This window comes from Lepisosteus platostomus, chromosome 3, assembly GCF_059453375.1.
Source record: "Lepisosteus platostomus isolate fLepPlt1 chromosome 3, fLepPlt1.hap1, whole genome shotgun sequence".
Lineage (NCBI taxonomy): Eukaryota > Metazoa > Chordata > Actinopteri > Semionotiformes > Lepisosteidae > Lepisosteus > Lepisosteus platostomus.
The window spans coordinates 11,443,888-11,470,905 of NC_142613.1; the positions used below are offsets into that span (position 1 = coordinate 11,443,888).

The 27,018-nt window shown below is 36.9% G+C and overlaps 2 protein-coding genes across 5 annotated transcripts in view; one reads left to right on the top strand and one right to left on the bottom strand.

The window, feature by feature from the left end:
- The first annotated feature begins 6,505 nt into the window (after window positions 1–6,505).
- r3hcc1 (R3H domain and coiled-coil containing 1) lies at window positions 6,506–19,386 on the top strand. 3 transcript variants are annotated; one of them, XM_088627107.1, is made up of 9 exons: window positions 6,506–6,600; window positions 8,209–8,370; window positions 8,777–8,914; window positions 9,882–10,467; window positions 11,019–11,191; window positions 11,591–11,661; window positions 14,214–14,309; window positions 16,091–16,244; window positions 19,249–19,386. In XM_088627107.1, the coding sequence occupies exons 2-8, from the start codon at window positions 8,327–8,329 to the stop codon at window positions 16,192–16,194; spliced, it is 1,212 nt and encodes a 403-aa protein (XP_088483233.1). In that variant the 5' UTR covers window positions 6,506–6,600; window positions 8,209–8,326; the 3' UTR covers window positions 16,195–16,244; window positions 19,249–19,386. The 3 variants fall into 3 exon arrangements, with proteins under 3 accessions (XP_088483233.1, XP_088483235.1, XP_088483234.1); XM_088627109.1 differs by having other exon boundaries at window positions 6,583–6,605; XM_088627108.1 differs by lacking the exon at window positions 6,506–6,600 and adding an exon at window positions 6,608–6,724.
- loxl2a (lysyl oxidase-like 2a) overlaps window positions 17,093–27,018 on the bottom strand; it is a 67,139-nt gene continuing 57,213 nt past the window's right edge. For both annotated transcript variants that reach the window (XM_088627071.1, XM_088627070.1), the window contains 5 exons: window positions 26,492–26,732; window positions 22,885–23,000; window positions 22,452–22,588; window positions 21,728–21,839; window positions 17,093–18,933 (listed from right to left, as the gene is read on the bottom strand). In XM_088627071.1, the coding sequence (XP_088483197.1) occupies window positions 18,863–18,933; window positions 21,728–21,839; window positions 22,452–22,588; window positions 22,885–23,000; window positions 26,492–26,732 (677 nt within the window). In that variant the 3' untranslated portion in view covers window positions 17,093–18,862. The remainder of the gene's footprint in view (window positions 18,934–21,727; window positions 21,840–22,451; window positions 22,589–22,884; window positions 23,001–26,491; window positions 26,733–27,018) is intronic.

The following is a 27,018-nucleotide window of genomic DNA, read 5'->3' on the forward strand; positions in this document are numbered from 1 at the left end:
TCTGATGTGTGTATTGTTTTTTCCGCCATTACTGTAAATGCACACTGGTCAAAATAGTGCAGTAACTCCATTAGCCACCTGTATTTTTTAAATAGATGATTTCTTTGATCATCATGAGTTGATGTAAATCGTTTTAATCACAAGCAATATTAATTATTACTGCTGAACAGGAGCGATGAGGAAGATGATGGCAGTGATAACAGTAACTACTTATTATGGAACTTGAACTAGTGTTGCGTGCTATGGCATGACTTGATATGAAAACATCTCCTGGAAATAGTGCTGATATCATCTTGCAGAAAGTGACAACAAACGTTTAAGCCTGATCATCGCTTCCTTACAGTAGGCAGTACTGTGAGATTTATCTTTTAGACTTAAAAAGATAAACTTTGAAATGATGGAATGACCTTTATAATAATGTTTTGACATAGTCCACCTCACTTGACGACAAGACGTCCACCTAAGGAGTCTGTCAGTGCAGGAGGTTGTGGTTTTTAAGGGATTTGAAGTGAATGTGTGTAGTTACACTGTAAATACAAATCAACAGAGAGAGGGGGTTTTGATAATTTCCAGTAGCACAGCTCTTACTACTAATTTATAATTGAATTCATAGCGTGAAGTAGAATTATCTTTATCTTGTAGCATTTGTTTTTTTTACATTGAGAACATTGTTTTTACCTTATGATTTTTTAACTAATTTAAATTGTACACAATGTCACACAAAAGAATAGAAGAAATCAATAAATTTGGTATTCAACAAAAAAAAGACTTAATGGTGAATTAACTATTCAAAGTCCTAAAAGGAGATTGTTACCTAAACTAATGCAGTAACAAAGCTATAAGACATAGCGAACCCACTGACACCTGTGATCTACAGATTTTTACACTTTAAAACCACATTTGCCTAATATCATGAAATATAGATAGATACTTTATTGATCCCGTTTGGGAAATTGCAGTGCAACAGCAGCTTAACACACACAACACAGCCATAGTGTAACGAATTATATAATAATAGTACAATACATACAATACAATACAAGAGTTACTCACAGTCGGGACACACAAGAGCAAACTAGAACAGAACAGTACACAGAAAAATCGTATCACACATATGAATATAAATATAGATGTAACCATAGATATAAATATAAATGTATTGCACAGGTCCCTGGCATATATTGCACAAAAGTGGTTGTAAACGGGAAAAAGAAAGAGAACAGATGTAGCAGTAGATGTGTATATGCGTTTAGTCCAGAAACAGGTCACTGTCGATGTTGCCTCTGCCAAGACGCAAGGTGGATGCGTTGTACAGTCTTATGGCAGACGGCAAGAATGACCTCCTGTAGCGCTCCCTGTCGCACCGTGGATGAATCAGTCTATTGCTGAACGTGCTCTTCATTCCTGCAAGCCTGTCATAGAGGGGATGGGAGAAGTTGTCCATGATGGCCTCTAGTTTGGACATCATTCTCCTCTCAGCCACTACCTCCAAGGGGTCCAGGTCAGACCCAATGACAGAGCTTGCTCTCCTGATGAGCTTGTTCAGCCTTTTGGAATCTACTGCTCTAATCCCAGAGCCCCAGCACACCACTGCGTAGAAAATGGCACTCGCTACCACCGACTGATAAAACATGTGTAGTATCTTACTGCACACATTGAAGGACCTGAGCCTCCTCAAGAAGTAAAGTCGGCTCTGTCCCTTCTTATAGATGGCCTCGATGTTCTTAGACCATTCCAGTCTATCGTCGATGTGCACTCCCAGGTACTTGTACGAGTCCACCATCTCCACGCCACTCCCATGGATGTAGACAGGAGTAGGTTTGACCTTTTTCCTCCTGAAATCTACCACCAGTTCCTTTGTCTTTGTATCATTCAGTTCCAAGTGGTTCACCCCACACCACTCCACAAAGCTGCTGACCAGTCCTCTGTACTCCTCCTCCTGCTCACCCTTGATACATCCCACAATTGCAGAGTCATCTGAGAACTTCTGCAGGTGGCATGACTTTGAGTTGTACTTAAAGTCCGAAGTATAGAGGGTGAAGAGGAATGGAGAAAGAACTGTCCCTTGAGGTGCCCCTGTGTTACTCACTACCTGTTCAGACACACAGTTCTGAATATATACAGTAATAGTCTAGAAATGTACTGTATTAATACAGCATCTCACTGCATGGTATTGGAGAAATAAGAGATGAGATTGCTGTTATTCATTTTGTGGAACTTGTCTCTCTAAACAACTGAACACTGTTGTTCTCTCAAAACTGCAAAAAAATGCTTTTTCCTCTAAGATATCAGCTTATATTGAACACAAGTTCAAATGCAATATTAGTTTTACTTAATAATAATAATAATAATAATAATAATTGCTTACACTTATATAGCGCTTTTCTGGACACTCCACTCAAAGCGCTTTACAGGTAATGGGGACTCCCCTCCACCACCACCAATGTGCAGCATCCACCTGGATGATGCGACGGCAGCCATAGTGCGCCAGAACGCTCACCACACATCAGCTATCAGTGGGGAGGAGAGCAGAGTAATGTAGCCAATTCATAGAGGGGGATTATTAGGAGGCCATGATTGGTAAGGGCCAATTGGAAATTTGGCCAGGACACCGGGGTTATACCCCTACTCTTTTCGAGAAGCGCCCTGGGATTTTTAATGACCACAGAGAGTCAGGACCTCGGTTTTACATCTCATCCGAAGGATGGCGCCTGTTTACAGTATAGTGTCCCCATCACTATACTGGGGCATTAGGACCCACATGGACCGCAGGGTGAGCGCCCCCTGCTGGCCCCACTAACACTTCTTCCACTTACTGGATGATCTTAAGTTACTGGTGAAATTAACCACCAGATAACATAGAGCTGTCAGTAGACTATGAAAGGACATGGGTCTCTTAAAAGAATGAAAATTGGAGAGGCTCAGTATTACAGTGTATCTCTGGGGATTAGTTCAGGTAGGATGTGCATAATAACCATAAAAAGATTTACAGATGAGAACAGAAATCTCTTTTGTCTGCCATTAGGTAACTGATTCGAGGGTCTTTTCCAGCCTGTTTTTGAAGAGAGTCAAGTTATCAGCTTTTTCGATGTCTGACAACCCTTTGTGTAAACATGGGCTTCCATTAACACTGTCTATCATCTTGCAATAAAACTTCCTTCAGTGCTATGCCAGGGTTAAGACTTTCTGAAAACACATGCCTTTCTGTGCACTTTGCATACGATATGGGATCTCAGTTCACAGAACTGCACTGCACTTTTTGTTGTTTTTATTGGCTGCTTCTATCAAGGGATTATAGTGAAGAAATATTTTGCTTTTGAAAAAGCAAACAAAACACATTTTGACCATGTGATTTAAGAGAATAAGTCAAACCATTTGTAATCAACCAGACCTTTTGTTAATCCAACTAAATTCAAGCCCAAGCTTTTCCAAAGCTGTGTTTGAGTTTGCGATTGCACATTGAAGAGTTGAATCATAGGATTTTACAAATTTACAGTACCTTGCAACTAGGGTATCACATGTTTGCCTAACAGCGGGTTATTGAACTTGTTTGGCGTCTGCCGTGACTACAGTGAGAATACTTTGCAAATCACTGCTTTAATGTTAAAAAAATGTAATCATTTTGGGGGAGAAAGGATTTTGTCAGCTTTTTCTCTCCATTATCAAGTTTACTCAGAGGAAAGCTCCGTTCGCCATTTTAAGAATGCTCTAACTCAACAGTGTGGTAAAGACCCTAGCACTCATGAACTGCACTCTGAATGTTTTATTAGAAAATACTGACAGATCCAGACTGTAAACACTTTTTCTGAAAGCAGTGAACATACCTGTAAATATCCTCATCACATACTGTATATACCTTCATCTTGACTCTTTGGTCTGCACTTCAAACCAGTGGTAACATTGTAGCACTTGATTTATGGCTGATGGATTTTTGATTCATTTGTTTAAATGGAGGAAATTTACCACAAGTCATTTTAATTCAAAAGTGTATCTAAGCACATTTTTCAAAGTGAAGAGCAGTAAGCTATGAAAAAAATCCTTAATGAAACTGGATTATAATAGGAATATAACTCAGCTGCCCAGATGTCAAGATATTTTGAAAGTATACAGAGCAAGGGTATCAAACTCCAAACTTTGAGGACCAAATGGCTTTCCAGCTGAGGATCCCATTATGTGGTCAGTTAGATCATTTTATTTTTCAAGGTCTTTAAGCTGCATGTAATTCCAGGTACAGCTTGTATAAGTGTTAGTCTGTCCAATGGATTAAACGAACCAATTAAGGCACTGAAAGCTCAGGTGTAGAGGATGCCAGGAGAGACCAGAGTGCCCTCAGATGAAAAGACTTGACCACATTGTCTGCCTTTTCTTCCTGCTTCCCAGTCCCTCAGCTCTCCTCTTTCAGCTTTCTCATTCCCTCTGAAACACAAACCTGGAACCCACTGGCTCTGAGCACTATGCATGAGGATCCCGCCGAACCACAATCTCGCCTCCCATGCTTAAGCAATTCATTTGCCCCATTCTTTTGCTCTGACCACAGGTGGATGTCAAATCAGGCAGAAATGCAATTCATCTCTTTACCTTCCGCACTCAGCATCAGCCAGATCACAACACACTTTTGACATGTAGGACACTCACCACTCTTCTTTTTCATATTCTTTTCACACTCTTTAGAAATTCAAAGCAGATGACTCTACCAACCCCCTAGGATATTTGCAGTTTCTTTTGAATTGTGACTTGGAAATACAAATGCATGATATTTGAGAGGGTTGCTTTTCAACATAGTAATTAAATAGACTAATTAACACCTAATTAAATAGCCAGAAAACATATACAGTACATGTCTGACATAAGAAAGCACAGATTGTCTTCAAATTAATGTCCTGTTCTCATTATCATAAGTATCATAGATAAGCGTGGAGACGCTGTATCTGAAACTAGATGCCAATTTTCTAAAGCATTTAAAATGTCAGTAAATTCAAAAAAGGTACCATCATTACAGCTTGAAAAACAATATTAGATTTGACATATTATCAAATTTAATTTCTGATGCCTTAGATTTATTACAGTACTTATGAAGTAAGTGTAAGTATTAAACACCTCTTTGCTAAACAAGATCATTTTGATACTCATTTTCACTATGAATTATACATACAGTACATATGCAATAAGAGCATATGGAAACTATCAATACCATACCTACAGTAAATGGATTATAATGTTTAGCGGTTTTGTGCAGTTCATCTTAGTTAAGAAAAATGTGTATTTAATTAAATAAATAGTATGTAGTAAATGTTAGTAATAAAATCTAATGTTCATTTATGTTAAACGTCCTTTCCAGCTGCTGCTGATTTTGACTTTTTAATTTGAAATAATATCCAAAAGAAAATACATAATTTCGACAGGATATGTATTATAAGTTAAAATTATATTATTTTATAACTTGTTCATATAAATATAAATAAGTAAATTACATTTTTTACTTCATACGCTGCTGGCATAATCAACTTATAAATTGTCAGGACAAAGAAGACTACCAAGTTTTCCAAGAGATTAACAGTAGGTGAAGTTCGCCATCTGGAGTAATTTTTACGTTACTTCAGACATTTAAATCTGATTCCTTCCCGTTGTCTAACCCGCAAATATTAAAATTTTCAATACCTCTTCTGAGAAGCTGTTCTTACATATCACATTTTACGATTTGTACTTTGTGCATTTTGTATCATTCTAGTATACTGTATCTAGGGTTACATTTCTAACATAACTGATGATCCCGATAACTGGCATTGAACTTTGATCATCAGGCGTGATACTCTGCCATGCCTTTAGCAGAAACTCTTTTAATTTTAAGCTCTAAATGGGGATCCTCTGCGACTTTATATGGATGTTTATATAATATTAGAAATTATATTGCAAAACAAAGGTCCTCAATTAGCGTAATCAAGACCCTTCCGTTACGGAGACTCTAATTTTAGGAGTGAACCGTTTTTCTATTTCTTTTATTCGTTTATCTACTGTCATTCTACCATTACTAACCTATTGCTATATTAAGATTTGTGTTTTTTCAAGTAATCTTGGCGTCAAACAAGAACTTAAATATCACTTGACATTTCTTGAAAGGGTACTTATTTTCACTCACTTTCATGCCACCTTCATGCAATTCTTGATGTTACAAGTTCAACTCGTTCCAATACCAATACAAGTCAGTGATTTAAAATGGCTCTATCTTCAGCCTGTAATGATCGAAATCCTGCGAATTCCCATTACTTGATAAGCAACAATCTGAGTTAATAATAATAATAATAATAATAATAATAATAATAATAATAATAATAATAAAAATAATGCATATTTTATTTGGTTAAACTACTTCATTAGCTGCAGTATTTTTAATGTTTGTTCTAGACGGACGACACATCTTAAAATGATCATACAGTACAACGGGTAGGTCTCCATTCTCTTAATTGTTTTGACTCCGCCTGTACAGCAGGGGGACTACCGGCGCCGAGAGAGATTGAATATTAGAATAGATATGCACACCACTAGCATGTCCCTATTCTGTGGTGCTGGTTTGTTTTTAACAGCTACGTCATACGTCGACAGGTAAGGTAGGGAAGCAAAAGTGGTTATTTCTGGAGGCTTTTTGTGAAGATGCTTTATTTAATAGTATGTGTTGACCTGAAATGATTAATCGACGAAGGCTTGGCCACTTGGAAGCGTCTTGAACGTACTGAAAATACTGTTGTTGCAGCATTTTGTGGCGTGTGGTTAGGCAGTACTTTATGCTAAATAATAACGCTAAATAAAGCTTTTCAGCGGTTCTTGCGTTATGCTCACTACATTTAGAATGTTGAGTACTTTTAAAATGTAAATCCATGCTTACTCGGTTCATTTATAATAGTAAAACAAACACTCTCAGGCATGTTTGACAATATGTTTAATAAACCCATAGCTACAGTAAATTTGTTCTGTCTGTACTTTAGTTTCGTTTTCGTTCGTATCGATTACTGATTTATCGATTACTGCGTTAAATAATGGTAATGACACGACTAGGGTATATGTATTACGATATTATGTCAGTACTATTAAGGGCGACTAATAAGGGAAATAAAAGGTATATTTCTTTAAGTTGAGACTCCCGCAAAACTGCTTGATAATACAGTAATGAAGTAATATCAGGTACCGAACGCCCACTTGGTAATAAGGAACTAATAGTTTAATTATAGAATTTACTGTGTATAGTTTAACAACAATTAAATTAGGTTCTTCTTGACACCTGAAGAGGGCTCCACAGTCGAAATGTTGTTTTGTTTACCTTTCAGCAGGGGATAAATAATAATCATGACACTTATATAGCGCTTTTCTGGACACTCCACTCAACACTTTACAGGCAGTGGGGACGGGGACTCCCCCACCACCACCACCAATCTGTAGCACCCACTGGATGATGTGACGCTCAGCTCACATCAAATATCAGTGGGGAGGAGAACAGAGTGAGGAAGACAGTTCATAGATGGGGATTATTAGGGTGCCATAATTAGTTAAGGCCAGGGGGAAGTTTGGCCAGGACACTGGGGTTAACACCCCTGCTCATTTTGAGAAATGTCTTGGGGGTTTAAGCGAGGACCTCAGTTTAACATCTCATCCAAAGGACATTAAATTTTACAATATACCCTGTAGTGTCCCCATCACTATAATGGGGCATTAGGACCCACACAGACCACAGGGTGAGCACCCCCTGCGGGCCCCACAAACACTTCTTCAGGCTGCATTCTTAGCTTTCCCAGGAGGCCTCCCATCCAGGTACTGGCCAGGCTCACACATGCTTAGCATCAGTGGATGGTTACTTTTGAGATGCATGGTGATAAAGCTGCTGGCTAGGAACCTTTATCTGTTCCTTAGGAATTAAATTAGTATAGCCATCTCAATTTCAGAGTGATGCTAAATAAAAGCAATTTGAATGTTTTTGGGTGCGTGTACGACTTTAAATTTTTTGCCATTTGTAACTTGAAACTGGAGTTTTCACACAGTAATCAAATATATTTTTCATTAGGGTACTGTGTTTGAAGCCTGAATCGTTGTGGACTGTCACTGAAACTTGAAGAAAGAGTTTTTGGTTGTTGTTCCCATTTCCTCAGTATTGTTTTGCAAATTAATTTGGATCACTCTATGAGTCTAAATGGACATTTGCTCTTTTCTGTAACATGTAAGGGGCTGACGAATCTTCACCAGTGCAGTTGGGATAGCCAATCTTCTAGGCAGCCTGGAGTTACCTTGGTTTAATGGCGTCTACCTTCCGAAGCAAGAAAATGAATTTGCTCACAAAATTATGGAGGAACTGGAAGCATTTCTACAGAAGAGTGACGAGAAAACGTAAGGGTTAGGTCTATGTTGCATCTCAAGACAGTTACTGGGTTTGGCAATGAAATCTGTGGAAATACAAAATCTGTGTGCTCTGTTTCTTTTAAATCAGTTACATTTTGGTCATGTACATAAAAAAATAGGTACAAGTTATATATGCACACATAGAGCTATATTCTCAGATACACACAAAGACTAGACTTATTCTGGCTGTTCTGTCGTTAAAATATCTGTACAGCTTTGTAACTCATTAGTTATTTTTTCTTAAGATAATTTTTGTGTTGGTGTAGAATTTAATTGAACAGCTTTACAAGGTAGACAACTGCTCAAGACACTAACAGCTTTAACTGAAAAAAGTGAGTTAATGAGCTTGAACTGGGTTTTCAATAATCTGTGATCTCATCTCTCTCCTTTCCAGGGTACTTCTTTTTCCACCTCTTCCCAGCCGTCTTCGTTACCTGATTCACAGAACGGCAGAGAGCTTTGATTCCCTGAGCACGTTCTCAGTGGGGGAGGGCTGGAGCCGCAGAGCTGTTGTCTGTCACGCTCACCTCAGGTACCCTGTGTTATTAAGAGACAGTGACCTTAAAAAAACAGCGAGCGGAAGAAAAACTGGAATGGGCGAATGTGAGGGTGGTGTCCCCCAACAGGAGTTGAGGGTAATAGTTTCATAGGAAAAAATTAACCCCATTGTCAAACTGAGGCGGTAACTCCCACAAAATTATGCAGGGAAAGAAGTACAAATATTTTCAAATGGTAAAAAAGAAAAAGAAGGAACAATTCTCTTAAAAATTGTCTCGGGTATATACACATTGTTGCAAAAAAAGTGGCCACAAAAAGTAACAGGAAATAATTTATCTTAAAAATACAGCAAAGGCAATTCACAAATCACAATTCACAGTTCAGCTCCTTTTCAGTTTAACCCTTTGGTCTTTAGGGAATATGACACAAGTTGAGTTCCTCTCATTCCACGCAATTAAGGCGTTTAAATACCCTTTTCCTCCCATTAGTGGTAACTATAAATCACTGTTTAAAAGAGTGACTGGTGAAGATTGCATAAATATGGCACCAGATATGTCAAACACTGGTAATGTTTCAAGAGGGTTTATGAACATGTTGCCTCTTCATCATGATATGGTCTGAGCATCTCCCACAAAGTAAACTGTAGCATGGCACAATTTTTTTAAAAATCCAGCTCTGACTAGACTGAAGGTTACATCTGACCACACCACAAGGTAAGATCTCAATTATTCATTTAAAAAAAAAAAAAAAATCTTCTGGATGAGTGCCAGTTCGTCACAAAGTCAGGAATTGTAACAGCACGACTCAGGACCATCCAGTGCTAAGGTTTCATTGGATAGAAAACTGAAAAAATTATAAAACTGTTAAATATTAGAAGATCTTCAGTGAAGCCTGCTTGTTTTTTAATTACTTAACTATCAGCCTTGTTTGCAGGGGACCTGGCTCATTTCAGAATATTGTTGTGAATGCTCTGCTTAAAATTTGACCCTTTTTTTTTCTAGGGTAGTACTGGATGATTCTGCCGACACAGACTCCAGTTTATATGACAGATCCCCAGTAGCAACTAAATCTGCGGATCCTGTGAAAAATAATCAGCTTCTTGAGGGAAGACAGACCAGGCGCAAGAAACGGCCAGACAAGGCTGTCTACATTTGCAAGGCCATGCGTGATAAAACAGCCCAGGGGATCCAGAGTGACGGTGCCAAAGCTGTGAGCAAGAATAAGCTGGACTCTTCTGGTGCCAGTTTGAGCACTTCTGAGGACTCCTTTGCTGAAACAGAGGGGCTCCCGGATCATGGGTTGAAATGCACAGCAGACTGCAACAGAAATGCCCAAACCGAGAACATAGCGAAGACCAGTCATGATACGGCATCCCCCGGCATTGACAAATCACCCAGTGAGCTGGAGGCACTTCTTCCCTATGCCAGACTGAATCAGAAAAACTGGGTTCCTGCTTGGGATCAGACTGTTTCCTATTTTGTTGCATTGTCTATAGATGACCAGCAAGAAGACAGAAGCAACACATCTCACCCTACTTGTAAGCCACAAGTGGAAACCACAGAAGACTTCAGAGTTGTTATAAATGAGGTACAGTAGTGCAGATGTTTCTTGGTCTGATTTTCAGAGTGTTAAAAAAGGTGCTTACAATGTTGAGATAGAGGTACATCAGTCAACATTTTCAAATACATCAATGCATGAAGACCAGATGCACAGTATTGGAAGCTACCAGACTCTAATACTGTAACACTGCCTCTTTATTTGTTTTATGCTAATATTTGAAGGCTGACATTTTACTGTGGTCTGTTTATTTAAATTCATTCCAAAATCATTTTTATTTTAAATTTCGTCTCCAATTTTGACTGATATAACAGTAAATCATTGTTAAGCATGGCATTAAATGCCTAATTTGATGTTGTTTTGTAAAATTCCTTTATGAGTGTCACGTTGATTCCAAGGTGTGTAGCATTATGTTGAGAGTGAGAAATGAAAGACTAAAACCACCACTTGGAGTAGAGTGCAGATTTAGGAACCCACCTGTTGGTAAGTCATGTAATAATAACACAAATGAGAGGATGCCATTTGGCCCATCTATCCCATTTGGATCCATGTGGGTAACCATATTTCATGCCTGCTCTCAGATCACTGCAAACCTGAAAGAACCAGACATAACCATTGAGAGAGCCCAGAATGAATACTCTTGTTACGCAAATGTGTGGATTGACCCAGAAGAATTTGGTCATGTTATAGAAATATACGACTTTCCAGCAGTACTTACCACTGAGGACCTGCTAGACGCATTTGCAGAATTCAGGTGATCTTTACATCTATTTTGCTATTTCAGTTACAAAGAGATAGCTATTAAAGAAAAATAACTTCAGATCGTTTTCAAGGTTTTCTACTCCAATGCAAAGTGCAAAGCTATTTTTAAGAAGTGAACACAACATTTTCCACAACTAGGATTGTGTTGCCTAAATCTATAAGTTGTAATGTAATATTAATTTTAACATTTTAGTGCATGTTTTGCTCTGCAAAAACTTTGATTGCTAAATTAGAAGTCATTAGAAGTAATTGGGGAAAATGTAACCTTTGTGATGTTATTTAAAAACAACTTTAGAAATATTTCTAATTGTAGTTTTCCACTTTTTTGCCTTATTTCTTTTATCTGTTGCATGTTTGAAAATGAACTGCATCATTTGTTATCTCTTTACAGCAAGGGAGGCCTGAAGATCAAATGGGTTGATAACACTCATGCACTTGGTGTTTTTTCAAGCCACTCAGCAGGTAATATTCTATAATTTAGGTAGAAGAGATTTTTTGGTGACACTTCAGTACAGGGGATAAAAATCACACTTTATAAAAACATACACACAGAGGCAATTATCCACTGATTAAGGATTAATGAAGTGTGATCTGACTTCATAGTTTTGTGTTTGGATTGGCTTTTACCAGGTGTTACCAGGAATTTATAATAGTCAATAGTAAAAAAAAAAAGAAACAGTAGTTATATAGACCACTGGGTGAACAATTGATTGAAATAGTAATGTAAGAGTACAGAGTAGAATGATAACCAGGTGTTAGGTCAGTGCCTGTACTGAAATGTTACTGATTTTCTTTCATTGTCTTTTTACTTTCGAGAGAGATTTGCATTAGTCATACAATATAGAATTAAACACCTTAACCACATGTAATGCCTGTGATTGACTTTCAGATATAATTAGGAATTTACAAAGGAACAAGTAATAGGTTTATTCCATGCTTAAAAGAAGAGAGAAAATACAACGTTTCGGCTGTGAATTCTTCAGGTCTAATTAGGAATTGATTGTATTTTGCCAACGCATGTACTTATTTCCCTAATAATTTGATCAATCAAAGCTGTACATTTTCCAGCACCCTGCATAGTAAACATTTATAGCCTTACAGAGAATCTGGCACCCTTAAACTATTACATGTTAATTTACACAAAAATATTACATACCATTTACTGGAATGAAAAATATCAACTGAGAGGAAGGAATTGATGGAAAAAATGGATCTTACCTCCTTACCGTCTTTAAAGTGCCACTTTACTGACCTCTCCTCTAGGTACAGTGCTGTGAAAAAGTATTTAAAAGTATAAGGATTTCCTCTCTTATTGCATATTTGTCACACTGGATGTTTTAAGATCTTTAGACAAAATCTAATATTAGATAAAGGGAATCTGAGTGAACAAATAACACTTTTTTATTATGATTATTTCATTTATTTAAAAAACAAAGTTATCCAACACCCATATCTCCTGTGTGAAAAAGTAATTGACACATTATCAAAAGTACACTTAATAACTGGTTGCTTTAATTCAGAAACATTGGCAGGTTTTCGAGCATGAACTGCTCATTTCAGGTCCTGCCACAGCATCTCTATTGGGTTTAGGTTTGGTCTTTAACTAGGCCACTCCAAAACGTTTTTTTCTTGATTCTCTAATAAACTGCATGATTCTCAGAGTTTATTACTGGACTCTAGTAGCTCTGTGTTTCCTATCTGTATGGTAAGAATTAGCCATAAACTCATTGCAAGAACAACAGCCTTCCAGGTTTCCAGTACACTACAGGTCTATTCTAGGTCCATGCAACAGAGAGAAAGGTCATGAAAGTCTGTAACCAGGAGTTTGTAACTGCATTGCAGTCACCCATACAAAGCCTTCAGGTTTGAGGCAGAGTCTAACTGCAGTGATCTGGAAAAATAAATTATTTGGGTTGGAAGTGGCAGTAGCCAATATTGATATGAAGGACACTCAAATATGAAGGCACAACCTCTATGGCAGTGCTTTCATAGAAAGCACTGTTGAACAATCGTGTCAGTGCCTGAGACCCTGTTTATGTTTAATTTGTTTATTGGTTTTTAGGGAAAAAAATAATATTACGTGGTACCATATACTGTACAATAATGAATAAATGTGAACAAACATCATGGCATGACAGACCTGGTACCTAAACAAACTGTGTAAATCCAAACAATAATATAAAAACAGAAATAAAGGAGTAGAAAAAAGGAAACCAGAGATGTGGAAGAGAAACGCAAATGGAAAAGAAAGAAAAAAAGGTATTGAAAGGACAAGAAAAAGCTTGAGGTTGAGGAAGAGACCCTGTTTAAACTCTCTAGCTCAGATCAATGTGACTTGAGACTGCTTTAGTGGTTAAGACCATGTGTCAGTACACAGTACCTTGAGCCTTGAGATTTATATTATTGAGAAGCTCAGTAATTCTTGGAAGGAGCAAAAAAAAGGTATACATGAAAATGTTAAAAGAGAAGTCTTCCAGAGTAAAGGTGCTGTAAGTCTTTCAGGACTTCCAAGAATGTAGAAGTTTGCCAAAGCAAACCGGTAGATCTAAATATTCCTAGAAGATAATGACTGGTAGCTGGGTCTGTATGGGACCTAGTTAAAAATCTGAGAAGGTAGGAGTGTGCTGCATCCTGGGCTGCAGTTTCAAACACTCCAACCTTTCCCTGTGGAAATGAGAAATAAATAAGTAGATCATTGCAGTGCAATTGAGAGGTGGGCTGGCCTTCTTCAGAAAGATCTTCTGCAATGGGCAGAGCATGTCAAGCTCAGCTGAGTGAAGTTACTCTGTCAGGCCAGCTATGAGATAAAAAATAGCGGTGAGCTACTCGGTCCACGCTGCCTGGTAAGAGAAGAAAGCTAGCCAGATGAAAGGTGCTAAATGTTGTGGCAGGTTCTGATTGGAGGGCTTAGATTTGTCATTTCCCCGAGGGGTAACAAGTGGGCTTCATTAGAAAGGGAACAGTACTTCAGTTTTTAACAGTTGACATGCGTCACTCTGTACTTTTATGTTCAGCCTTGCAGGCTCTCACCATTCAGCATCCTTTGTTGAAGACACGTGCTTTGTCTGAAGCATCCAAGAAGTCGAAAGGGAAGGCTTTAAGGGGCGCAGGTATGAAATAAACATTTAGCTTTTTTCATTAAAAATTCAAAAAGAGTAGATGTGAGAGCATTCAACATTTGTAGGTCTTTTTATGTAACCTACCATACCTCCCGGCCTAACAACCACATTCCCTTGGTGCTTCCTTACCCAGTGTGTAAGGAAGCACCAATGAACACATTCTCTATCCCCAGGACCGTTAATGACAACTTTCCTATTCTACAGGATGATCCCTCCATTGGGGCCCTCTTTTCTCACAGCCCTATCATCTCATATCGCCGACCACCTAATCTGCATAACCTTCTTGTTCACAGCTCCCTTGACCGCCCTCAGCAATCATTCACACCAGTCACTTTCCCCTGCAACAGAGCTTGCTGTATCACCTGCAAGTACTTATCTAACACCACACTCATTCAAGGCCCCTCAGGACAATTCCGGATCACTCAGATGACATCTTGTACCTCCAGCAACCTTATTTACTGTATCTCTTGTAGCAAAGTTCCAGCCATCTACATTGGGGAAACAGGAAGGAGACTCAGAAACCGCTTCAGAGAACATGTTAGGGCTGTGAAGGTTAAAGATTTCTCCAAGCCCTTAGTTGCTCATTTCACCTCTGACTGCCATGATCACACTGATCTCTCTGTCTGCGTTCTCAAAGTAGGGTTTCTTAACTCCTATAGCAGAAAGACATCAGAAACTAAAATTATCCTGAAACTCGATTCACACCTTCTCCCTTCTCTCAATGACAGACTTGTTTTCTTTTAATTCTCTCTATTCATTTGTAGGTTTTGATTCACACGTCTCCTCACCTCTCTCGACCTAACAACACTTGATTGGCCACTCTGCCTCGCCCCCGCTCCTGCCTCCTCCTCTTTCCTGGCTTTTGTGCTCCCATGCTATATTATCTTTGCTGAGTGCCCTATATTTCTTACACCCGTGAAGGCTCCACAACTTGTTTCTTTGCAGCCTACTCTTGCTGATGCAGCTACCCACCTGAACTACATAAACCTACCTGTGCATGGTGAATGCTTTAACTATACATGATTGTCTGCCTACTTTTACTACTACTTTGAATCTAGTTAAATAGAAACCTTAAAATCTGAAATCTTGCTAATGTAGATATATGGAATGCTGCACGTCTGAAAATTCTAACAATATAAGCCCTTTATGCTATCTTTGAGCTGAAAAGTGCTTTTTAACTTTGTATCTTCTTTAATAAGCCCAAATATTCTGTACATCATGTATTTAATTCTCTAAATGTGTGACTGCAATGTAACCTTGCCTTTATAGCAGTAAGGAAGAGCTGATGCATACTGTAGCTTGCTGTATCATTGTCGGCTAATACCTTTAGTGCTTTAAATACAAAAAGTCTATCCCTAAACAAGTAGAATACATATGGAAATATGGAGATCGTGTAGACCCTATTTTGTATCCCTTTGTGAGGAATAATGATACCCAATCAGAAAAAGAAAAAAAAAGATGAACATGAAGAGTTTTGGCATAGCCTGCTTGGCTAAGTACTAAGAGAGGATTACAAGTAAGATCAGCACAGATAAAGGGGGACTTGGTTGCTATCATTTCTCCTGAATTTTCATGACAAGCTTAGTACAATTCCGTGCTGTTAAGAAAATAGGTTATACAAGAGATTTACATTTTTTTTTATATGTTGAGTATAGATCATAACCTGACTAAGTCAAATGTAAACAAGTTCTGACAAGTTGACAAAGCTTGATGAACAAGTACAGACTGTACAGCAGAGAGGCTGAATGCTATTCTTTGTTGTGTTTGTGTAGAGTTTATTCAGCCAGTGAAGGAAAGACCACGCACAGATACTGAAGCAGCCAGAAGGATGGTGACCAGAGCACTGGGCTTACAGAAACGAAGTGTCCGCAGCTAGCACCGCTGAAGTTTGCTGAAGTTATCACACTAGATCAAGATGCTGGAATTGTGAGTTTAACAACATGTACAGTAGAAGATGGAAAGTGTTGAAACATTTTTAGATCTAATCTTTTTCGGCTATATCTGATTATACCTTCATGTTACACAACTCCCTCACACTTAAACGCATCTTTAAATACTTGGAGCTTATTAATTTATGACTAGTCAATACAACATTGAAATTTAGAAATTAAATAGGACTTAAATAGGAAATCATACAGCACTATTTAACTACTGTTGGCTTATTTCTTTCTTACTGTTGGTTGGTACCTTTGCAAAAGTATTCAGATCCTTCCTATGGAGTCCTATTTTGTGAAATGACAAAATGATGCATACAATACTTTTATTCAAATCCAATATACTCAAACTGAAGACTTCTAAGGATAATGTAAGTTACAGTAAATAGTGTTTTTGGATAAGTACCGACTTTACACACCAGCTTGGTGCAATTTTTATCCATTCTTCTTGGGAATTTTGCTGAAGCTCTTTCGAATTGTGCTTGTTTTGACCTTTGTGCAAATGCAACAAAATGTGAAAACCGTCCACGGGTCTGAGTACTTTGGTAAGGAACTGTAAATGTTAGATCCTACTTTGTCGCTTGCCCCTCAGTTTTACTGAAAGAAGGACCCAGTCAAGAAGATCATGCATTAATGCATGGTGCATGTTTCTGAACTTATGCCGTTTCTAAATTGAGACAATTTGAGAACAGTACATTTTATAGGTTGCATTTTAAAACTGTAAACTAACTTTTTCATTGGCACTATGCTTCATTAAATCCTTCAAATGTAAGTGTATTTTGAAATAAAAACCAGCTAGAAGGTGAAGATTAGTGGTTAATACATTAAAAACCAAAACAGTATGCTTAATAAATCATACCTTTATTATGGAAACCAAAAAAAGAAGCACAATATGGATTTTTTTTCTTTCAAGTATATGCATACATAACCATTCAGCTGGCAATGTGTACCCTCAAAAAACAGAGGAACACAGTTTATTAGCACCATAACAAAAACAAATTTCACAAAATAATGAACAAAGAAACACTCACACTGGCAGAGGCTTTGAAAATGATACATTAATATAAATCAATAGATTGAAATCCCTGACTTACAAAAATAAGTTACTTAAGATGCTTGCTTTAACAGATGAGTTTATTGAAAGTAGGAAAAGAAAAGCCATTATAAGATGTGGTTCTTAAGAAAAAATGCATTGCATAAGCACATGTTGACCTGTCACTCCTGAAATATTTAAAATATTTTTTGCAGCAGAAACATCCAAATATAGGAAAGGTAGAAGGTACTGCATTAGTAAGGGGGCGTAGGACTGGAGAATGCTATTTTTCAGAGCACATCTTTTTAAATCTTGGGCTGCTTAAGCTGAGGAAGTATTGCTTTTGTTTTCAATGGCAAATTGATTGTGTTGTACAACAAGCATTCACTTTAGCTCATACAGCAGTGGCAGTTTCAAACTTGTGTAACCAGTCCATTGGTACGTTGCTACAATGGAGTCCTTTGTAGTACTTGTAGCAGGAACAAGTAGCATTAGTGGCATTAAAAAAAATGCACAAACATGCTTCTTAAAATCAATAAATAATTAGGCGCTGCTTCTGAAAATGTAGTGCCAACAAAAACCAAAACAGAATTTTGCAGATACCTTTTTATTAATTTTTTTGTCCATTGAAAATCTAAATAAATTGATAGAACTATTGAGCTTCATAGTCTTGCAATGACTGTACTGAAATATAATCTGCAGTGGCCTTATTTTTTGTTGTAATCTGCATAATGCTTTTTAGAGTTAGTAGAAACTTTTACTTATCAAATAATGCTACTTCTACATGTGCATTAATGTAACCAAAGTACCTTAATACATGAAATTAGAGTTTATTTCTAAGAATTAGAGTAGGAGAAAAGCTCAAAGCAGAAGGCTAGATTATAGTTAAAATCTTACATCCTAAAACCATATGTAGTTTATAATTTAATTAACGTAAGATCTTTGCTACCTGATCTTTTGCAACATTTGGAACTTTGGGGAATAAGGAAAATTTGTAAAAACAACAGTTAACATTAAATTCTGTCTTATTTGTAGGCACTATTAACTTTAACCTTATGAATTAAAATTAACCCAAAATGAGTCCAGGTTGATTATACTGATTTCAAATCAATTGAGCATGTAAATTAAAAATTGTAAAATGCCCATTAATTTTATAGTCTTTGCTTTTTAATGTAACTTAAAGAAAAAGTCAATAGTGCACAATTTTAAAGGCAAGAAGAGAGTTCAATAACTACTTTTACATGTGGTGGTACTTAACTCATTGTAGGACATTTATCAGATAAACACTCAAGAATTAAGAGAACCATTAGTAAATAATTATATTAAATTGCAAAGCAAAAAGTTTTAGAAACCATGATGTGATTCTAAAACAATTGGAAATGTGATTAGGTTCTTTAATACTGTTTGGCACACATCGAATGAGCACCTTGGACTTTCAGACAAGTAAGAAAAAGGAACTGGGCAGCACCAGGGAGTGGACAGAAATAAGTTTACCATCTCCTAGTGGTTGGGTTGACTGGCACATGTCTTGGATTGCTGGGTGTATCTAATGTCCGGTTCCTGCTCTTTTGTCCCCTTTACCTGTGGGATATCTGGTTATTAATGAGTCCTGGGAAGGTGTTTTCTGTCTCTGCGCTAAAAGAACCACCTGGAAAAGAGAAGAACACAAGGAGGTAAAATAAGATCAAGCTGTAGCTTACACATTCAAGCTCCTGACCAAAGAAGGTTTTGAGGAATTCCTAAGGAATTAGCTTTAGAACCAACGTCTTGTGAAAATGAGCACCGTCTGTTTTTCATTCTGAACCTACTTGCCATTTACGAAACGTCTCAGTATTTTAGTTTGTGTTGTTGTTCATGCACATTTTGAGTAATAACTTCCCAAACTGTGAAAGCAGTAGTACTGCTACATCTGTGTGTTTCTTCAAAAGCCCTCACAAATACAATTATATTTTTTTTGTTCCAGAGAAAACTGACTGAAGATTTAGCCACTGACAATACCATGAAGATTTTGACCATTCAGAAGAGTTCTTCCTCTCATCTAAACTGTTTTTTTTCAATCCTAAAAAACATCAATAAAAACTCCCTGTAGATTTTTTCAAAAGTGAGTATTTGTGCCTATTAAATTAATGCAACTTTTTGTTCATGTAAGCAACATTTTTCTGAAGTCTAAACTGATATTTTAGGAATGTTATGGTTTACCCACTAATGCAAAGTCTTAGTTTTTGTGTTTTGGCCTTGACTGGTGCAGTAAGGATCTATTAAATGAACTGAAATTGACAGGATTTGAAATTACAACAGTGGTATATCTTTAGCTCAAATGTTTACATTCCTGGCAACTACAGTTTTTAGTGGTCTTTGCCCTGCCTCACAAGATATTGGCTTTGCAGTGTAAGTTAATTTTACAGTAATAATAACAGTTGTTCAGACGGATAACAAAATATTTTGAAAGTAGCCTAATGAAGAAGTTTAATCAATTCTTGATTTTCTCTGATGTCATCTTCAAAAGCACCCTTTTATATGTTTTTTTTATGAATGACATACCAAACTCCACAATAATGTTATGACTCACTTTTCTTCTATAAATCACTAGGTTAAAATCACAGATATCACTACATAAATCACAGAATCACTAATTATTTTTACCAACAGAATTTTGGAATAGTCAGCTGTATATTTTTCACAACTCGGCTTGCAGCTATGAACCCCATCTCCAATTTATGTTACATCACTCATGTACAGTTTAAGATCTTCATTGTAAGCTATAAAGTACCTGTGTACTTTATAAAACCTTTAAAGAGTTGGGAAGAGTAATGTCTAGTAAACAACATCAGGTTTCAATGTTCAGATGTAGGCATTTTTAAAGTGTTGGTCAGATGTGTTCTTTGGAAAAAGGGTGACTAAAAAGTATTACTTGTCTAGTTTTCTTGAGAGACATTTTTGCCTTTTAAAGTTATAACTTTAGCTGAAATCATTTGTGTAAATTTGGCTTTGACACAAAAAGGAAAAAAAAACAGTTATTGTTATTGTTTTAATTATCTTTCTGGAAAAAACACTATTCCAGGTCTGAGGCTTTTTACAATTGCAGTGTCTTATGAAAATATGTGTCACACGTAATTGGATTGACAATTTCCTCTAATGAATACCTGACTGTTTCAACAGCAATAATGCAGAGCAAGAGTATATATTGAACAACAGGAACTTTTAGTCATTGGGGGTTCCTTTCTTGACAGCCCCTCTAAGGGTGGATCCACAGTATGCAAATATAAGACCTTATGGAAAAAATAGGGTTTGGTTCCTTAATTTAAGCAAGAAAAATGTTTTAGTACTTTCTTCTATGCCATAGTATTTTGTTAACAAAGAAATAAGGTTTTAAATATTTTTGTATGTGTAAAACATGTAACATACTTGTTAGTATTAAACAATTTTTTTTTGCCCATCAAAAATCTGGAAAGAAAAATATATAACTTTATATATTTATATACATTTAAATAAATTAGGATTAACAGAACTACAGTATGAAGACCAAATTCTTTTAACTAAAGTAGTGTTCCACTTTGTGCACGAAACAGTTGTTAAACCAATTCCTGAATGTCTGTGCGCTGATACAAGCTCTTTAGCTTTTCATTCAGGCAATTGTTTCTTACCTTTCAAAGCACAGGGGTTTAAGACGCAAATAACCTGATGCAGTCTTTCCAGTCATTTTTACATTGTGGATGCTAAAGTGACTTCTAAAATTGTCAAAACAGCCACTGCATGCTTCAAAACCATTTACGTACTAATCCTAAAAATACATGAATCCACTCATGATTTAATAATCTCTTGCAAAAGGCAGTGGAAGCCATCAGAGCTGTTAACTTTGAGACTGTGTTTGTTATCACATTAACAGACTGTAGAACGTGATCTAGGGAGAAAATGCTGCAATGGTAAAGTTGAGGAGATAGAAAAGATGCATGTAGGGTTTTGTGCAGTGAGGGAGCATTTATACATCAGAGTGCAGAAGGCAACATTAGGATTTTACCTCCTCCCGAACTTCTAATAAACACCATTTCTACAAAATCTATTTTTTTTTTAATACTGGATTTCATCCCTATCTCTGCTCCTCTTATTGTAGGACATACGTTTAATACAGTATAAACATATAAGTGCAATACAGAAACCAATTTGTGTTTGGTGCTGCTGGTTTGTGCAGGAGGAGTGAAGTCAAATTCTGAGCCCAGCTACCATTTATCGGATATAATATGTAATAAGACTGCAAGTCATGATAATTTTATATTGCAAGTACTGTACAAAAATCTGTTACGATTTCTAAATCAGATATAATCCAGATATTGAATTTTTTTTCCTGTACGTTATACAGCTTGGTATAGGAAAAATAGGAAGACAAATAACCTGAAGAAAAACTAAGACAATATAATCTTATTTTTTAGTGTCTAAACTCTTACCTATATGACAGCTGTACATCCATATTCTGTGTCCATCGTACCGACACCGGCATTTCATGATGTTGTTGGTGAAATCGGACTCAGCCACTTCATAATTGGGATTAATTACAACCTAATAGAAACAAATCAAGTCTCTATTTTATTTATTTTACTTTACAAAGACCGATATTGCTACATTATCTAAATACACTGAAAGACTATACAATTAAAATATCATAAAGGGATCCAGTTCTTTTACTGATGGTAAGATTTTTAAAACTCTTTGAATGATAATGTATCATTGTGTAAAAACAACCTAGTGTTGAATCTGTAAAAGTTTTTTACAGCAGATGGCGCACATGAACAAAATTCCAAAAGCCATAATATTGCTGAAAGAGGTGCTGTGGTATGAGGGACCATGTCTGAGGTTGTACTTATATAGTAACATTTCACAGGTTTGAGACCCCGCCGATCAAGACCACAGGCAAGTATCTGCCAGGTTCATTTCAAGTTCTTGATTAGGGAATAATCACTAAGGCTTTTTGAATAATCAGTTCATATAATGTGAGGTCATTTATTTTCTAATTCCATTTGTATACAAAAAAGATGTGGCCAAGTAACCCGATAACAAATAATTTCAATTTCAAATATGCTATTTTTTCACATTGTCACCACTGGTTGAAAAGGAAAGGAATAGTTTATAACACTACAGATATCACGGTGGAATGAAGCAGCATAATCTCACCTGGAAAATGTAATCTCCAGGCTTGACATCTGTGATATCTACCCACTGACAGTCAATATCATGCCTGTAAGTGTCCCAGCAGCCCACTGTAATTCCTTGTTCTCCAAAATTAGCACACTCATACCGTTTATGAATCCCTTTCAAACACAAGGGGAAAGAAAAGGAGAGGGAATTATAAAAACCTTTAATGTTATGTAAAATAATTAAATAAAAATATATCATGTTTCATGTGGATTCATTTTTAAGAGCCAACCAGTGACATAAAATAAGGAACATGCATCGACCAAGCAGTAATTGCAAATGGCAAGTAGTTTTGCTTCTTGTTGTGGTTTCAAAATGCTTTATCAAGATGGTTTGAAGTCTCAGATAAGATTTTATGCAGCGACCTGAACTATGACTGAATATTAATGTTTCAGTGAGGTAAGGTTCTCACCTTCCTCGCACTCAGAGTCCTCCAGACAGAAGCTGGCTTTGTGTCCTTCAGCGACTTTAGTGCCATTAAGGCTGAGTAGATCATAGTGTGTGAAGACTTCCATGCTGTGGTAATGCCTGAGAAGGAGATATAATGTGTTCTTTAGTTAGATGAAACCAAAAGAATGAGAAGAAGCACTTAAGTTAGGCCCCTGCATTTACCCAGGCATTTGTATTAAAGAGGCCAAGTCTGCAACTTCCCAGCCACCTTTTAAGGACAAATATCACAGTTTCAAGATTTCAAAGGGAACATAGTCTTCATATACAATATGTACATATGGGGTTATCCCAGCTTTCTGTGCAGCTATATGTAATTGACTGCGGTTGTTTCTTGTAGCCCCTCTACCTCCTCTTCTGTTGGCCACTTAGTTTTTCATTCCCTTCACTCTTCACTCTTGAAAGTATTATCCAGTTATTTGCTCCATTGATCCACCTGATCTGATAGTATGATTTAACACAGTGCTTTCAGTACCCTGTGTTGTACTGCTTTTATATCAGTTACTAATTACCTATTTAAAACCTTGTATTTTATTTTGTATACTCAGAACAAACTGCAACAAACTCACCAAGAAATGTAGTAGGTGAAGTGACATTTAAAAATTACACAATTCTATTATGCTGGTTAAGATGGGTCTTCAACTGGATCAATTAACTGGAGGTCTACTGTGAAAGTTACCATCTAATAGCTGTGGCCACCATTGGAAACAATAGATTCTATAAAGCTGAGATGTGTGCTTTGCTTTAGGTTATAGATAGAAGATGTCTTGTAGAATTCTGTCCCATTTATATCTAGAACCTGGACAACCATGAGCCAGTTTTCTGATCTCTGTGCTACTTTTGCTGTCATTGTAACTACGATAAGTCATATGTTTTTCTCTTGACTTACAAAAAAAATAACATTTCTTGAATGAGTAATTGTTTTCAGTAAGTCTCCTCTGATACAGCAATTACTATTAATGATGTAGCATAAAATACTCAGATTTCAGTTTAAATAATTTTTTCTCTGCTTTAAAAATTATATTGCTCTATGGATTACAAGTGTTGGCTAGAAAGTCAAAAGGGAGCATAACAATTTATTTAGCTTTGATAAAGTGAGTTATATTTATTGTAATAGACCATCTAGGTCACGGAAGGCCATGGTCTAAGGGAAATCGTGATCAGAAAAATTATTCTGTTATAGATTTGCAACAGCTGAACAAACGACAAAACATAGTCACTGTATGGGAATTTAGTAGGTTAGAGCAACCTTTAGACAGCAGCTTCATGAACACAATTCTATGGCATCATTGCAAATCAAGAGTTTCAATGTCGGTACACTGGACTTTCAAGTTTGAAAATCAGATGGAATGTGAGCACTGCACTTAAAATATTACTTTCGGCACTGGATTTTAATTTTTCTTTGTGTAGAAAGTTGTAAAAATTGAGTTTCCATAATTACTTCCCCTTTCCATAGGTCAGCAATCAATGCTTGCTTTGTGTGTCTCCATGGTCACTCCAGCCCTTTACTCCATAATTTAGCACAAGCATGAAATGTATTTTTCCATCATACTTTAAACAATGCTGTCACAAGCAATACTGGGACTGTTTTCCAAATAAATGTGAATATTCCTTTGGCTGTTCTGGCTCAGAAATATCACACTGTAGCCAAATCCTCTCAGTTTACACTTTGTTTCCTCTGCTCTGCCCCCACCCTTTCCCCATTTTCACCCTAGCCAGACCCCAGCCTCTCAACATGCTCTATAAAAGAAGTTATTATGTCACAATGGCAAACATCTCTTTTTTGTTAGTAAGTCTATTAATGTGGTAGAACTGGAGAACTAGATCGCGTAAATGAATTAGCCACTTCCTGAATGATGAAACCCCACACCTCCACACAAGTGTTCTGGGCTATACAACATCACACTATACTGTACTGTATATCGAATCACTTTATGTTCTTTCTTGTAATGTACTTTTTTAATTCAGGAAATTCAGACATAGTGTTGTTACATGACTCCTTTTTGTGGCACCATTAACACCTACAGTAACAATGTTAGGATACGTCAAAATCCTAAGCAAAGCTCCATAAAATATATGGAAATAATTAAAAGATCATCAAAAATAAGCTTTTATGCTAAATGATACTTAAGTATTAAGTTTTCTACTTAATCCCACAAGGCACAAAACAAAATTGAGTTATATTTCACTCTGGAGAAAAAAAAACATTAGATGGAATCATCGAATCTGTCTCTCAAGCTTTAAATCCGAATATGATTGCCAGTACCTAAAAACTCACACCTGACCATCAAACAGAGCCCGTGTCACAACCTCAAATACAGTACATGTGTGAAAATATACGTGCACACTTTATATAGTTAAAGAGCAGAATGGTGTATAAAAAAAGCCAATATCCCTGCTAGAGAAATCTGTATCTAAGAATAAGTCTGATTATATTCCAGATATATCTTCCAGTATTTGCATTGCTTAATTAAACATGATAATCATGTGTGATATGTGCATATTAACTTCAAAATTAGTCTCATAAATGAAACATACAGTAAAAAATACAAAAAAAGAAGTGGAGTTGATAGCTGAACTATGTTTAGAATCATTGTTAGACTTTTAGACCTAATACCAATCATCTTGATGTTGCATCCTATCCATTGTTTTATCACCTGATCCAGTCTGATTAAAAACCTGTGGTTATGAAACCTAGAGTACAGCAATCCTCACCTGCCCTGGTCCTAGAGTACCAGATGCTTTCAGGTAATAGAGGTGCCTTCCAATCAGTGGCTCAGTATCATATTGTCAATAATATAAGTCAGTAACTGGTTAAGATGTATAACAGAAGAGAAGAGAGCACATTCCTAGAATCTCTGGGTCACTTACAGGTGGAACAGGTTGCCTTAAATGTAAAACTAATAAAAGTGTAATTTGATCATCAAAATTTTCTCCAATTAACTATTTATATTGAACTTAAAATGAAATTAGACATGATCAGCATTATAGAGCCTAATACACATCAGTTTGTAATGCATCACACAATTAATTTCACAAAGTTTTTCTTTAATTTTGAGGACTAAATGTTCTTATGCTATTTTTAGTGTTTCTATTTGCTTAGCAGATGCACCTTTGAGGGGATTTTACAATACTTATGTGACAGTTACTGTATCGATGACATGTGTACGGCAAGGTAAACTGTTAAGTAAAATGTTATCCTCATTTATATATACACTAATATTGACAGCATTTTAATTCCCCAATCAGACTGGACAAATGTTTTATTTGAGAGTCTGATGAAATTAGGGCTCCCATATCAAATTATCATCTTCCATTAAGTATGTTTAATTAGTAGAAGTTGAACAGCAAATGCAAAATGTGGGAAACTGCAAAATGTTCCCCAATAGTCAACTGTATTACAATCCTGACAAAGAATAAGGATTCATTTCTAAATGACTCAAGCATTGCATTTTTGTTAATTTCTTTGGTGCCAACTTGTCCTGGCTCAAAATGTCCCAGGGATTGTGGGGTCTAATGGTTATTCCAGGGAAAAAAAGAAGACCTCATGTACATATAGGGCAGGTACTTGCCGATGGCAGTCGTGCCAGATCCAGGAGTGGCGCCCAGCCTTGGGACGGAAGTCCGATTGGCCGTTGTTATGAATCTGTGAGGAGAAGCGCAGCAGGCGTCGGTAGGCATTAGCGGGCGCGTTGTTGGCAGAGCTGGCCAGACAGTTCTCCTCATGGGCACACTGCAGCATGAACATGGGCCTGTCTTCCAGGTAGGTGGTCTGTTCCACTGCTTGGGGGTTCAGCACCAGGTCAGGGGCAGCTGGGAGGAAACAACAGAAAACCCTCTTGAGTGAAATTTCCTCTAGAGGCGCCTGGCTGAAGCGCCTGGAGCAGGCATGAGAAAATACTGTATTGCATGTCAGTTTTGAGAACTTCTATACAATTATGGACATGACCCCCCGAGTGACATCAGTTAAATGGAAAATGTCACAGTAAGCAAAAAACCGTTCACTTGGGCAAAAGCAAAACCACAGCACAAGATGTCGTTGATGGTTTTAGCTCTTGAGACATAATTATATGCTGTATATTCTGCTACCACAAAATTA